The sequence below is a fragment of the Lithobates pipiens genome, unplaced genomic scaffold (assembly GCF_037356315.1).
Source record: "Lithobates pipiens isolate NorthernLeopardFrog02 unplaced genomic scaffold, aLitPip1_a1.2 Scaffold_16, whole genome shotgun sequence".
NCBI classification, from domain to species: Eukaryota; Metazoa; Chordata; class Amphibia; order Anura; family Ranidae; genus Lithobates; species Lithobates pipiens.
This window is the reverse complement of record NW_027507748.1, coordinates 649,287,661-649,303,598: the sequence shown is the minus strand read 5'-3', so window position 1 is coordinate 649,303,598 and position 15,938 is coordinate 649,287,661. Positions and strand designations below refer to the sequence as shown.

The following is a 15,938-nucleotide window of genomic DNA, read 5'->3' as shown; positions in this document are numbered from 1 at the left end:
AAAAAAATAGCTCAAAATTCATAAAAAATAAATAAATAAATATTTTTACTCACCTCTAAATGCCTGTTGCTAGGGGGTCCCTCGTAGTCTGCCTTCTTCAATGCCCGGGCTGGTGACATCACTTCACCTCGCACCGTAACAGTCATCTGGGACCTGTTACGTGTCCCAGATGACTGTGCGGCGTATCACGGCGCCCGCTCGTGCATGTGCAGTGGGTGCCCGGCTGTGAAGCCACAGCTGGATGCCCACAGTAAGAATGCCAGCGGGGAACGAGGGGGGGCTTCGTTCCCCTGCATTGAAAAGCACTGAAAAGCGGGACTGATAAGGAGGCACAGATGGGATCTGATAGGCATCAATGATGGGGAGGCACTGAATGATGGCACCGATAGGCAGTACTGATGAGCACTGATGTGGATGCACTGATAACCAGTGCCCTGATTATCTATGTACATGTCCCCTGTGACACTGGCCAGTTACCGGCTCTTCCCTCCGCACACTGTGACAGCACGAGAGGAAAGGAATGCCGGTAACCAGCATGTCTGTTTACATGTGATCAGCTGTGATAGAACACAGCTGATCACATGGCAAAAGGCCTCTGTGATTGGCCCTTTATCCCACTCTGATCCGAAAGACAGAGATCACAGAGCTCAACAGATACACTCCCCAAGGGGTGCACGGGGGGGGGGGTGCTTTTGGGAGGACATCCATGGACGCCTTCCTGGAACAAGAGAGCCATGCTGTAGATGTCTTTCATTGGTTAAAGATAATAATAGCCAACATGGGATCAAGCTCTATATTTTATAGAGTAATTCACAGTTTGTGTGTAAACCTGCTGCTGATATAAGTGACGACTAAAGTGTTAAAGTACATCTGAGGTCAAAACGTTTTTCCTGGTGCCAACATGGCAGCATACAACTATACTTATGCTGCCATGGACTGGCACTAGAAAAGGAAAATTATGGTAACTATTTGATACAAATATCTGGCCTTCCTTGTACCAATATGGCAGCATATATGTGCTAGTATGCTGCCATGGATTGGCACCAGGAAGGGAAAATTATGGTAACTATTTGATACAATTTTCAGTCTTCCTTGCATCAATATGGCAGCATATATGTGCTAGTATGCTGCCATGGATTGGCACCAGGAAAGGAAAATTACAATAAGTAATTTGTTCAATTGTTTTGTTTTTTTCATTTTGTATAGAGTAGTGTAACTCTGCAGCTCTCATTGGCCCTCTTATGACTCATCCTCCCTCCCATCCTGACAAACTCTCATAAGGGTGAGAGAGAGAGAGCTGTGCATGATGCCATAAGCCTAGGCTTTTTACCAGACAAGACACAGGAAGTGGGCTGTATAAGGTATTTACTGGCAGGAAAAAAATGTTCCTATCCAAAGTTAAAACAACAAGGGCAGAAGATTTAATAGAGAGAAAGATGAAAAAATTACTGAAGATCCACTTTATATACTTTTCTGGGGATAATCCAAAATTTGTTTTTGTTTTTTTCTGTTGATGATAATAGTAAACAGGACAAATAGAGAGGGTGAATCTCCTTAACGGGGACACAGACAGCAATAAAAACCTGGCAGGGGGGCTAATCCCTCTCCACTACATCCAATACTAAAAACAAAAAGATTTTGCTTTAATTACACTTTAATACCAATTTAAACAGAAGGGTGGTTGCTTTTATGATTTCTTCCAGCAGAACTGAGATTGTGTTAGGCGGTTTGCTATCATATGGTTCCATTTAATAAATGTAGCACTAAATATAAACTTTGGAAACATGTGTGACCCATGGATATACTGTATTGCAGAAAGTGATGTACTAAAATTCTGTTTACCAGAAGCTGCTTATTTGCTGGAAGCCTCGCCTCCAGATTGCCGGCTACGCAAGCATTGCTACATTAACACAGAAATATGTACTGATATCAGCTTTTGAACTTATCAGCACCCAGTTACCAACACATTCGTCTACATTAAACTGAAGTAATGCATATTTTTTACTAATTATGTGATAGCATTTTAGGAATCATTAATTTCAGTTTAACTTTCCAAACCCACATGAGTAATAAATTAAGATCAATTAGCTTTTTTTGGATTGGCTCTCACAGTGGAAAGTGAGATAATTTGTCCGTTTAATAGAAGTTAAGTAAAATAAATGGTATATACAGTGATAACTTATACAGTGGTTAAACAAGTTACATATATTATAGCTGGGACATTTTTTGAGGTTAAACTGGTATTAAATACAAAAACAAAAATATAATATATTGCATTTTACCAATCACTGAATGTGATGGTTGCATCAACTTTTTTAGTTTTTTTTTCCTTTAGACTGCTTTCACACTGGGGCATTTCAGGCATTTTTCAGGCGCTTTAGCGTTAAAAAAAGTGCCTGTAAAGCGTTTGAAAGAAGCCTCATCTGCAATCCCAATGTGAAAGCCAGAGTGCTTTCACACTGAGATCCCTTTCACACTGGAGACACAGCAGTGGCTGTTTGAGGGCCCCTTCCCATTGAAATTGTGGGCGCTTTTAACCCTTTATTTGGCCACTAGCAGGGGTTAAAAGAGCCCCACTAGTGCTCGAAAAACGCTGGTAAAGCGCTGCTAGTTTAACTGGTTCCCGACTGGCGCACGCCGATGTACGTCGGCAGAATGGCACGGGCAGGCAAATTGGCGTACAGGGACGTCCAATCTTCAATGCTGACCTGCCATCGTGAGCGCGCCGCCGGCGGTGCGCTCGCGTGCCGGTTGGGAACCCAGTGAGTCCGGTCGGGGGTCCTGCGGACTCGATCGCCGTGGGCATACCCGCGATCGTCTCACGGGGCGGCTGAATGGAGGAAATGCCGTGTAAACAGCATTTCCCCATTCTGCCTAGCAACTAGTGACGCTGATCTCTGCTCCATGTGATTGGAGCAGAGATCAGTGTTCACTAAATGAAAGCCCAGCCCCCCCACAGTTAGTAACACACCCCTAGGAACACTTAACCCCTACACTGCCACCCACTGGTTAACCCCTTCACTGCCAGTGTCATTTACACAGGAATTACTGCATTTATATAGCAGTGATTACTGTAGAAATTACAGTGGTCCCAAAAATGTGTCAAAAATGTCCAATGTGTCTGCCGCAATGTCGCAGTCACAATAAAAATCGCTGATCACCGCCATTACTATTAAAAAAATAATGATAAACAGTTATTAATAAAAATGCCATAAAACTATCCCTATTTTGTAAACGCTATAACTTTTGCGCAAACCAATCAATAATCGCTTATTGTTTTGTTTTTACCAAAAATACGTAGAAGAATATGTATAGGCCCAAACTGAGGGAAAAAAAAATTTTTTAATATATTTTTGGGGGATATTTATTATAACAAAAAGTAAAAAATAATGCGTTTTTTTTCAAAATTGTTGCTCTATTTTTGTTTATAGCGCAAAAAATAAAAACAGCAGGGGTGATCAAATACCACCAAAAGAAAGCTCTATTTGTGGGAAAAAAAGGACGTCAATTTTGTTTGGGAGCCACGTCGCACGACCGCGCAATTGTCAGTTAAAGCGACGCAGTGCCGCATCGCAAAAAGTGGTCTGGTCTTTGACCAGCAAAATGGTCCGGTCTGTAAGTGGTTAAGCGGCGCTTTACGACCATTTTTCAGGCGCTGGCAGTGTGAAAGGGCTCTTAAAGCACTTGGGCTTTCACATTGGGGTTGCAGATGAGGCTTCTTTCAAGCTCTTTACAGGCGCTTTTTTTAATGCTAAAGCGCCTGAAAAACGCCCCAGTGTGAAAGGGGTCTTATTTTCAACTGGTAATCCAGCCAGTAACACACTTCTTGCCTAATGCCGCGTACACAGGATCAGAATTTTGGTCGGAAAAAGCTCTGATGGTTTTTCCGACGGAATTCCGATGGGATTCTGCTCAAGCTTACCTTGCATACACGTGGTCACACAAAAGTTCTCGGAACTTTCGACCATCAGGAACGTGGTGACGTACAACACTACAACGAGCCGAGAATATGAAGTTCAATGCTTCCAAGCATGTGTCGAATTGTTTCCGAGCATGCGTAGGAATTTTGCTCATCGGAATTTGTACAGAGGATCGGAATTTCCAACCAGAAAATTGAGAACCTGCTCTCAATCTTTTGCTGGCCGAAATTTCACCAGCAAAATTCCAATGGAGCATACACACGATCGCATTTTCTGACCAAAAGCTCTCATCTGACTTTTGCTGGCGGAATTTACGATCTTGTGTACAGGGCATTAGGGTGTCTCAACTCCAGTGGAAGAGCAACAAAGACACCTTTGGACAGCAGAATTGTAAAGCCTCATACACGCGATCGGATTTTCAGACGGGAATTGTGTGGTGACAGGCTGTTGACAGAAAATCCGACCGCTTGTACACTCCATCAGACAATTGTTGGCCAACTTTCCACAGACAAATGTTGGATGGCAGGTTTATAAATTGTGTTGTTGGATTTTCCGAGCGTGTGTACACAAGTCCGTCGGACAAAAGTCCAAAGTACAAACATGCATGCTCGGAAGCAGGGACGAGCCAGAAGCAGTCGGTCTTGTAAACTAGCGCTTATAATGGAGAATTAACATTCGTGATGCGGCAAATTATGAAATCTCGAAATGCAGCACACAATTCTCTTCTTCTTTAATGGGATAATAATGAAGCTGCTTTGCTGGTGATACTGATGGAGTTCTGCCAAACGTATTTTCAAAGGCTTTTTTTTTTTCTAGTGATATCAAGAATAATATTAATATGCTTGCTTTTTTGTTTTGCTTTTTTGGGCAAGTTACCACAACACCATTATCCCGTAGTTTTTTAAGATCAAAGATACAACTATGTTGGTGTCCCTTGTTAATTTTACATTGTATTTTTTTAAATGTAACTGCCTTCTCCCAAACTGTCATTTGAAGTAAAACACATAGCCAAGTATTATTCTCCACAATTGGTTTATTGTGCATTAAAAAAATAAAAGAAATAAAATTAGACATGCTATCTGCCGATAGAACGTAACCAAAAAGTGCATTATATGCATCCAAAAATATAGAAAATATACCAAATCAAATCATTATTCAACCAAAACATAAAATAAAAGCCTCATGTAAGTGTCCTGCTTCTTAATATAGGGGGTCAACAATGCCAAGAATTGGTGAAAGCAAGGGTCCATAATCCGGAGATAATTTCCGAAAATCATACGGATTATTCTCCTGAAGCTCCTGCAGCAAAGGCATATGACATACAGTATCTCACAAAAGTGAGTACACCCCTCACATTTTTGTAAATATTTTATTCTATCTTTTCATGTGACAGCACTGAAGAAATTACACTTTGCTACAATGTAAAGTAGTGAGTGTACAGCTTGTATAACAGTGTAAATTTGCTGCCCCCTTAAAATAGCTTAACACACAGCCATTAATGTCTAATCAGATGGCAAGAAAAGTGAGTACACCCCTAAGTGAAAATGTGCAAATTGGTCCCAATTAGCCATTTTCCCTCCCCGGTGTCATGTGACTCTTTAGTGTTACAAGGTCTCAGGTGTGAATGGGGGAGCAGGTGTGTTAAATTTGATGTTATCACTCTCACTCTCTCATACTAGTCACTGAATTTCAACAAGGCACCTCATGGCAAGGAACTCTCTAAAGGATCTGACAAAAAGAATTGTTGCTCTACATAAAAATGGCCTAGGCTATAAGAAGAAACTGAGCTGCAGCACAATAGCCAAGACCATACAGAGGTTTCACAGGACAGGTTCCACTCAGAACCGGTCTCACCATGGTCAACCCCCCCCCCCCCCCCAACATTGAGGTAGTACCTTCAGGTGTTCTAGGAGCATAAATTACACATCTAATTTCAATCCTACCTATCACACTTTTGAAGGTCCTTGAGCACCAGCTCAGTGGAATTACCCACAAAATGACCCCATTTTAGAAAGCAAACACCCCAACGTACATTCTATGAGGCATGGGCTGCAAATAGGTACTCAGGTACTCTGATAGGCTGCAGATAGGTACTCGGGTACTCTGATGGGCTGGAGAAAGGTATTTGGGTAACTTTACGAGCTGCAGACAGGTACTTGGGTACTCTGATGGGCTGGTGACAGGTACTCGGGTACTCTGATGGGCTGGTGACAGGTATTCGTTTACTCTGATGGCCTGGTGACAGGTATACGGGTAGTCTGATGGCCTGGTGACAGGTACTTGGGTACTCTGATGGCCTGGCTGGTGACAGGTACTCGAGTACTCTGATGGGCTACAGATAAGGTACTCTGATGGGCTGGTGGCTGGTATTTGGGTACGCTGACAGGTACTCAGGTACTCATATGAACTGTGACGGTACTCATATGAACTGCAACAGGTACTTAAGTACTCAGATGAACTGTGACAGGTACTCAGGTATTTGGATGAACTTTGACAGGTACTTGGGTACTCAGATGGACTGTGACAGGTGCTCAGGTACTCTGATGGACTGTGACAGGTACTCGATTACTCTGATGGACTGTGACAGGTACTCGGGTACTCTTACGGACTGTGACAGGTACTCGGATACTCAGATGAACTGTGAACTGTGACAGGTACTCGGGTACTCAGATGAACTGTGACAGGTACTTTGACAGGTACTTTGATGGGTGATGACAGGTCCTCTTTATTGTGTGAGGGGGCAATCAGTGTGATTGGTGTAAACTGTAAGCGGTAACAAGATGTTACTGCAATCTCCTCCTCACACACAATCGGTGTGTGAGAAGCAGAACCCGGTAACATCTTGTTACCGCGGTTTGTGGACATTTATTGATCGGTTGTGAAAGGATCACAGCTGATCACGTGGTAAACAGCCCCCGGCCAATGGCTGTTTAGTGGTGTCGGCGACAAGAAGTGTTCCCAGAAACATACCCCCACCGGCGTGCACGTGCAAAGTACCACCTGTGATCGGCCGTGATGAAGTCATGTGGTAAACAGCCATGCCCAATGGCTGTTCACCCCCCTTGGTGGCGTGCGGTATCTCATGACACGCCGCCACCGAAGATACAAGGATGCGCACACACGATCATGCGCATTCCCTATTTAAATGTACGGACATCATATATGGCCAGCCCAGAAAGAGAACCGCGCTGCCGGGCCGTCATATGACGGTCGGGGGCAGCAAGCTGTTAATAAAAAGATTAAAACAAAAAATAACTTTTGAATTAAGTCAATCGATGAAAACTATGCTGACAATCAATTCCAATTTTCGTCAATGTACAAAAACGGAAAGAAAATATGAGAGAGGGACGTTTACCCACCTGAACTTCTACTTTCCTCTGAGCTCCACCTGTCTGTTAAAGACCATGTCTGGAAACCACCCGGTGAGTGTTTCCCCTCCCAGAAAGGTAGCGGTACTTAGCACTGTGTAAAACAACAGCCTCCCCAGACCAGTTCTCTGCCCTGTGCACTCCCTCACTCCCATTTACTTCCCCATCGCCACTACATGTTCTTAGATTTTTACTCCAGGAGTATATATAATGAGTTTGGAAATTATAGAGAAATGCTTTAACCACTTTCAGACCGGACCAATTTGCTGGTCAAAGACCAGACCACTTTTTGCGATTCGGCACTGCGTCGCTTTAACTGACAATTGCGCGGTGGTGCGACGTGGCTCCCAAACAAAATTGACGTCCTTTTTTTCCCACAAATAGAGCTTTCTTTTGGTGGTATTTGATCACCCCTGCGGTTTTTATTTTTTGCGCTATAAACAAAAATAGAGCGACAATTTTGAAAAAAACGCATTATTTTTTACTTTTTGTTATAATAAATATCCCCCAAAAATATATAAAAAAACATTTTTTTCCCTCAGTTTAGGCCGATACGTATTCTTCTACATATTTTTGGTAAAAAAAATCGCAATAAGCGATTATTGATTGGTTTGCGCAAAAGTTATAACGTTTACAAAATAGGGATAGTTTTATAGCATTTTTATTAATAATTTTTTATTATTTTTTTTTTACTAGTAATGACGGCGATCTGCGATTTTTATTGTGACTGCAACATTGTGGGGGACCCATCGGACATTTTTGACACATTTTTGGGACCATTGTCATTTATACAGTAATCACTGCTATATAAATGCAGTGATTCCTGTGTAAATGACACTGGCAGTGAAAGGGTTAACCTGTGGGTGGCAGTGTAGGGGTTAAGTGTTCCTAGGGGTGTGTTACTAACTGTGGGGGGGTTGGGCTTTCATTTAGTGTACACTGATCTCTGCTCCAATCACATGGAGCAGAGATCAGCGTCACTAGTTGCTAGGCAGAATGGGAAAATGTTGTTTACACAGCATTTCCTCCATTCGGCCGCTCCGTGAGACGATCGCGGGGATGCCCGCGGCGATCGAGTCCGCGGGTCCCGCGACCGGACTCACGTGGGTCCCGACCAGCGCGGGAGCGCGCCGCCGGCGGCGCGCTCCCGATGGCAGGGCGGCATCGAATATTGGACGTACCTGTACGCCAATATGCCTGCCCGTGCCATTCTGTCGACGTACATCGTCGTGCGCTGGTCGGGAAGTGGTTAATAATGAATTATGAGTTAACCCTTTCACGCCTAAGCCTATTTCTGACATTTGTTGCTTACAAGTTCAAATCTGTATTTTCTGCTAGAAAATTACCTAGAACCCCCAAACATTATATATATTTTTTAGCAGAGACCCTAAAGAATAAAGTGGCGATTGTTGCAATTTTTTATGTCAGATGGTATTTGCACAATGGTCTTTTAAACGCAATATTTGGGGGGAAAAAGACTTTCATGAACTAAAAGAAACTAAACAGTAAAGTTAACCCAATTTTTTTTTATAATGTGAAAGATGATGTTACGTCAAATAAATAGATACCTAACATGATGTCATGCTTTGAAATTGCACACTCGTGGAATGGCAACAAACTAGGATACCTAAAAATCTCCATAGGCAACTTTTTAAAAAAATGTAACGGTTACCAGTTTAGAGTTACAGAGGACATCTTTTGCTAGAATTATTGCTTTCACTCTGGCAATCGTGGCGATACCTCACATGAGTGGTTTGAACACTGTTTACATTTGCGGGCACGCGGGTATGAGTTTGCTTTGCAGCGCAAGCACGCAGGGAGGGGGTGCTTTAAACATTTTAATTTTTTTTTATTATTTTATTTAATTTTTTTACATTATCCCTTTAAATAAATAAAAAATTCTGATCACTTTTATTGCCATCACAAGGAATGTAAACATCCCTTGTGACAGTAATAGGTGGTGACAGGTACTCTTTATGGAGGCATCGGGGGTCTAAAAGACCCCAAATCCCTCCTTTGCACTTAAAAGTATTCAAAATCAGTGATTCTGAATACTGTCATTTTTTTAAAATCAGCACCATTGGCAGCCAAGTAGACCCAAATTGATGTGGCTTACGGGATTTTACGTTGGAGACCCGATCAGAGCTGAATCCGGCTTTGTTTGGGTCTCAGCCTAGGCGGGGGACATGCAGGCTGGTGACTCAAGTCTCCCGGTGGCATTATCACCAAAAAGCCAAATGTTGGCTCTAAACAACGGTACCAGGATGATGTCTGCAGGCATCACCCTGGTTTAACCATGAACGCAAATTTGAGTATGGTTGGCGCGAAGGGGTTAACTAAACCAATATGATTTTAGTCTACTAAAATGTACTGGAGATTTTAGTCTACTAAAATACGACTAAAACTAAAACAATTCAGATAACTAAAATGTGAGTAAAACTAAAATGGCATTTTAGTCAAAAGACTATGTTTAAAATGAAATCGAAATTTGATGTCACAATGAACACTGCCCAGGAGACTTGCGGTCCAGTGGTCAGCAGTGTTTGATAGCCCAGGCACTGGGGAAGTGGAGCATTTACTGCCTTCTTTTACAGGTAACGGAAATTATCTTTTTTTTTTTTGGCACAGCCGCTTTAACCGCTTGCCAACCGCTGCACACAGGTGAACATCAGCAGAATGGCACAGGCAGGCAAATGGGCGTACCTGTATGTCCCTTTGAATTTACCGCCTATCAGGCGCGCACGCGCCACACACTGCGGGAGCGTGCCCGTGGGTCCTGGGAACTCAATGTTCACCAGCAGCCTGCAATTGCGGTGAGGAGAGGCAGAACGGGGAGATGCCTTTGTAAACAAGGCATTTCCCTGTTCTGCCTAGCAACATAACAAGAGATCCACTGCTTCCTGTCATCGGGAGCAGTGATCTCCGTCATGTTGTAGTAAGTCCACCCCCCCTACAGTTAGAACCACTCCCTAGGACACACTTAACCCCTTGATAGCCCCCTAGTGTTTAACCCCTTTCATGCCAGTGTCATTTATACAGTAATCAGTGGCTATTTATAGCTCTGATCACTGTATATATAACAATGGTCCCAAAGTAGCGTCAAAACTGTCCGATGTGGCCGCCATAATGTCGCAGTCCCAATATAAATTGCAGATCGCCACCATTACTAGTAAAAAAAAAAAAATAGTAAGAAAAATGGCATAAAACTATCCCCTATTTTGTAGACGCTATAACTTTTTTGCAAAGCAATCAATATCCACTTTTTGCCATTTATTTTTTACCAAAAATATGTAGAAGAATCCATATCGACCTAAACTGAGAAAGAAATGTGTTTTTTTATATATTTTTGGGGGGTATTTATTATAGCAAAAAGTAAAAAAGATTGCTTTTTTTCAAAATTGACAGCCTTTTTTTGTTTAACCCCTCGCAACCGAGTGTACGCATCTGTGCGTACTCGGCTTTCGGGGGTTATACCTTGATGATGCCTGCAGCTGCAGGCATCACCCCAATACTGTTTTTTAGAGCCGGCGATCGGCTTTCCAGTGATAACAACCGATGCGGCTAAAAGCCGCTCGGCTGTTATACCGGAGGAGCGGGAGGGAATGCCCCCCCTCCGCCACTCTTACTGGGGCTCCTGTTTCACCTGGAGCCCCGATCAACAGTCCGCTGCTTCTGGCGGCTAGGGACAGACTGGAATGAAGCTGTAAACGGCTTCATTCCAGTCTCCTGATTGTAAACACGGAAGCGACGTCATGACGTCACTTCCCGTTTACTTGGCTGCCAATGGTGCCGGTTTAAAAAAAATATAGTAAAAAATATAGTATTCAGAATCACCAAAAATGGCGATCTGAATACTTTGAAGTTCAAAGGAGGGGTCGGGGGTCTTTTAGACCCCCGATCCCTCCATAAAGAGTACCTGTCACCACCTATTACTGTCACAAGGGATGTTTACATTTCTTGTGACGGCAATAAAAGTGATACATTTTTTAATTTTTTTTTAAACAATTTAATAATTTTAAAAGAAAATAAAATAAGAAAAAAAATGTTAAAGCGCCCCTGTCGCTGGAGCTCGCGCAGCAAAGAAAGCGCATATGGAAGTCGTGCCCGCATATGTAAACGGTGTTCAAATCACACATGTGAGGTATCACTGCGATCATCAGAGCGAGAGCAATAATTCTCCTTTTTTTAAAAATTCATGAAAGTGTCCCTTTTCCCAAAAAGTTGCGTTTAAAACTCCGCTGCACATATACCATGTGACATAAAATATTGCAACAATCGCCATTTTATTCTCTAGATTCTCTGAAAAATGTTTGGGGGTTCTAAGTAGTTTTCTAGCAAAAAATATGGATTTTAACTTGTAAACACCAAATGTCAAAAATAGGCTTAGTCATGAAAGGGTTAAAGTGTAAAAAATACAGATGAAGAACTTTGATTTTTAAAAATGTTTTTGGGGATATTTATTACAGCAAAAAGTAAAAAAAAATATTAATTTTTTTAAATTGTCGCTCTTTTTTTGTTTATAAAATCGCAGAGGTGATCAAATACCACCTAAAGAAAGTTATATTTGTGGGGGAAAAAAAAAAAGACGTAAATTTTTTTGGGGTACAACGTCGTGCGACCGCGCAATTGCCAGCTAAAGCGTCGCAGTGCCGAATCGCAAAAAAAAAGCTTTGGTCAGGATGGGGGTAAAATCTTCCGGGGCTGAAGTGGTTAATGTAATAGTTAGTAATTTCAAAAAAAAAAATCTATTTACAAAAAGCATTTCCAGAGGTTTAAAAGCATAAAATATCGCTTTAAACCAAAGAGATCTTGTTTTAATTCCGTCATCATTTTAATCCTTTAAAGCATTCATTCTGCATAATACCTGTCAAATTTAAATTTGAGATGCAAGAAAAAAAAAGTGCACATCAGAGTATTTTGTTACTGTGGCAGTACAGATAATAACTAGGAACATGCTGTTTATTTAGTAGTATAGGCATTTATTTTATTCCGCGCACTGACACACAGTATTACTTACTGAGACAGGGCTTGTGACAGATTCCCAGTTTGTCTCCGATGCTGCAGGCAGAAAATCTTTCTGAAAGGAAAGGAAAAAGCTAGCATAAGAATTTAAACAAAAGCTGTGGCCCAGGATAAGATCTTTACTGTTAGATTTGAATAGCCTTTCAGGCATCCAGGCTAGGCTGCTATAATAGACCGTGAAAATACAGGATTACTTCATTCTGTAGGGCTGCAAATCGCAAAGATGGAAATTCTACTGAGAGCTGCAAGATAAATGAACATTATCTTATACATTTCGATTTGTTACATTTTTCCAACGTGCTTATTATTTTAAAGCTCAATTCAGATCACATATTAAAAGCCAAATGTTAAGCCAGGTATGTAAACTAATCGAATCATTTAATTCAGTTTTAAATACAGCTAGTTTAAAACAATTGTTTTATTTTTATTTTAGCTTCTTGGGTGAGGAAGGTTCAGTTATTGGGTAAATCAGGTCTCTATAAGACCACTAGGTCCACAGCGGATATTTTCTTGACTTTTTAGTCATTAAAGTGATTGTAAACCTTCGTTTAAAAAAATAAAATAACAAACATATCATACTTACCCCCACTGTGCAGGTTGTTTTGCACAGACTGGCCCCGAACCTGCTCTCCTGGGGTCCCCTGGTAGCACTCGCGGCTCCTCCTTGCATAGGTAAACCCCCTTGGAGAAGCGATCTCCTGGGGGGGTAGTGTGCGGGCGCGATCCCGAGTCCAGCATTTGCATCCATAGACACAGAATGCCAGACTTGCCCCTGGCGCCCATGTCATTAGATTTGGTTGACAGCGTCGGGAGCCAATGGCTGCGCTGCTATCAATCTATACAATCAAGAGCCGAGAACCCTGGGCAGAGAGCTAGAGCGTGTCTCTAGCGTGGGAATGAATGGCCTCAGGTGAGTAAAATGGGGGGGGGGGGGCTACTCAGTGACAGATGTTTTTTCACCTTAATGCATAGGATGCATTAAGGTTAAAAAACACAAGGATTTACAACCCTTTTACGTATAAATATTATAGTTAATATTAAGTATTACATTTAATCATTTGTATTTTTTCCACTAGTTGGAGTGTTCTCCATTTTTTCAAATGCTTTACAAACTCTCCTGACACAAACAGTAGTTACATAGATAGTCAGGATGAAAAAAAATACACAAGTCCATCTAGTTCAACCAATAGAAAAATAAATACATATAAAATCTCAATGTACACAATCCTATACCCACAGTTGCGCCAGAGGAAGGCTAAAAACCTCTATAAAGCATGGTCCAATTAGGTTCAGTCCTTCCAGATCCCCCAAGAGGCAGTCAGATATTCCCTGGACCAACAATCCCTGGTATTATTACATATACAAGTGAACATCCAGCTATGAAAAAGAAAAAGAAAGAGGGGGACTGAGAGGTAAGAAACCTCTGGACTTTTATCGGTATCCAGTACATGGGTCACACCAAGAAGGGTAATAATGTAAAAAAATTGATTTTTATTAAATTACAAAAAACATGGAAAGAGGAACACAATACATACATACATACAAAAGGGAGATATATGAGTTATTCAGACATATAAATAAAGCGCTCCCATTCTCGACATGTTTCACTCATTAGAGTTTTTTCAGGAGACTGATGGTATAGCTCTTTTGTATGCTGCAATAACAAAATACAATTAAAGGGGTTGTAAAGGTTAGTTTTTTATTTTCTAAATAGGTTCTTTTAAGCTAGTGCATTGTTGATTCACTTACCTTTTCCTTCGATTTCCCTTCTAAACGTTTTTTTTTTCTTTGTTCGAATTTCTCGCTTCCTGTTTCTCCTCAGTAAACTTCACACCATCATCTGAGCAGTGTTTAGTCAGCCAGAACAGCTTACTGAACAGCTTACTGAGGAGGAACAGGAAGTGAGAAATTCAGACAAAGAAAACAAAGAAAACATTTTTTTAGAAGGGAAATCGAAGGAAAAGGTAAGTGAACCAACAATGCACTAGCTTAAAGGAACCTATTTATAAAAAAAAAAACGAACCTTTACAAACCCTTTAAGACATCCTTTTAAGTGCATATAGCCTAAATTTAAATATTTATACTTGATGATCATATGCCCCCTTAATTGCCTCTTCTAAGAATAAATTGAATAAGGACATTAAGGAGAGAGTAATAACGACAACTATCTTTGTTTAGGAAGTTTTCTTGCTAGCTCTTTATGCAATCACCCTCTTTGCTGCCTTTTTTAGTTTTGTGAGCTCTTTTGGCTTTCATTTTAATGTGTGGTCGATTTGAAGGCAGCGGTCACTTTACCTGTTTATTTATTTATTTATTGTTGTTTCAACTGCAAACTGTGCCGTTTATGCTGCTCACTTGCAGGATATTTTACAATCATGTGCAAGGAAAAAAAAAATTTTGCCTGATGGACGATGTAAGGCAACAGAGCTTTACCTCATTCACTAAGCTCTGAGGAAAGTTCCCTTGCAAATTGCTTCTTATGCAAATTGAACGGTCTATTTACCTTCAATAAATCCATCCCCAGGTGTTGATTTACTAAAACTGGAGAGTGCAAAATCTGGTGCAGCTCTGCTTAGAAACCAATCAGCTTCCAGGATTTTTTTGGGCAAAGCTTAATTGACCATGCTGAAGTAAGTTAGAAGCTGATTGGCTACCATGCACAGCTGCACCAGATTTTGCACTCTTCAATTTTAGTAAATCAACCCCCTAGTCTTTACCCTGAAGTCCTATCATCTCCATTTACTTTTTTCCCTTTACTTTTGTTATCTAGTTTACCTTACCTCAATGTAAGCTCGTTAGGGGAAGGGCCCCTTAGTCTGGCTATAAATGGTTTGAATCTTGGCTGGCTCAGCAGAAACCGTCTGAGATTCGAACCGTGTATGGAATGTATTAAGTTGATTGATCAATAGAACAACATGGGTGCAACCAGAACGCCGGGTTTTACCTGCGATTATTGGTAGCGCCTGCTATAGCCACTAGCAATAATCACTGTTGTCTCCCAGCTGGGACACCTTCTCACCAGGAGAAGACTATGGCCTGGCAGGAGGGATTCCCCTGTCAGCACTGTTAGTGTTGATGGGGGAATTGAGAGCATTTCTTTCTTGCAACCCATGGTTGCAGGAAAGAAATTTGCTCTTTGTGTGGCTGGCCTTACACTCCTGTACATATTTGTTTGGAGTTTTTCGGATTTGCATAACTTTACTATTTGATGTAGTGCACTGTGAAATGAGTGCATTATAAACAACAATATCAAGGATAGCCTAGACGTAGCATGAAGGGACAATGCAACAAGTGTATGTTAGAGCCTACAGACACTCAATGGTGGAGGTACTTCACATACAACCTGGTTATCAAAGATCTTCCTAACAAAAGTTTTGGGGATTTTAAATTTTGGGGTCCAGTGTAAGTTCACTTACCCTTTAAGGTAGACTTACCCTTTAAATCCCTGTACCGTGTGTACAACAAAACCGTGGAATTTCGCCTGAAGGGCGTTGGATCAAACATCTCTTGCATACACACGATCACACAAATGTTGGCCAACAACTACAAAGGTAGTGGCGTACTAGATGTACTACGTGGTTTTTCAGCTCTTTAGTGCCACGTTTTGGGCTCCTTCTGCTAATTTTGT

The 15,938-nt window shown here is 41.4% G+C and overlaps 1 protein-coding gene across 1 annotated transcript in view; it reads right to left on the bottom strand.

Annotated features, from left to right (window-relative positions):
• PDGFD (platelet derived growth factor D) overlaps nt 1-15,938 on the bottom strand; it is a 383,342-nt gene that overhangs the window by 59,550 nt on the left and 307,854 nt on the right. The window contains exon 4 of the mRNA XM_077484355.1: nt 12,306-12,365. Within this exon, the coding sequence (XP_077340481.1) occupies nt 12,306-12,365 (60 nt within the window). The remainder of the gene's footprint in view (nt 1-12,305; nt 12,366-15,938) is intronic.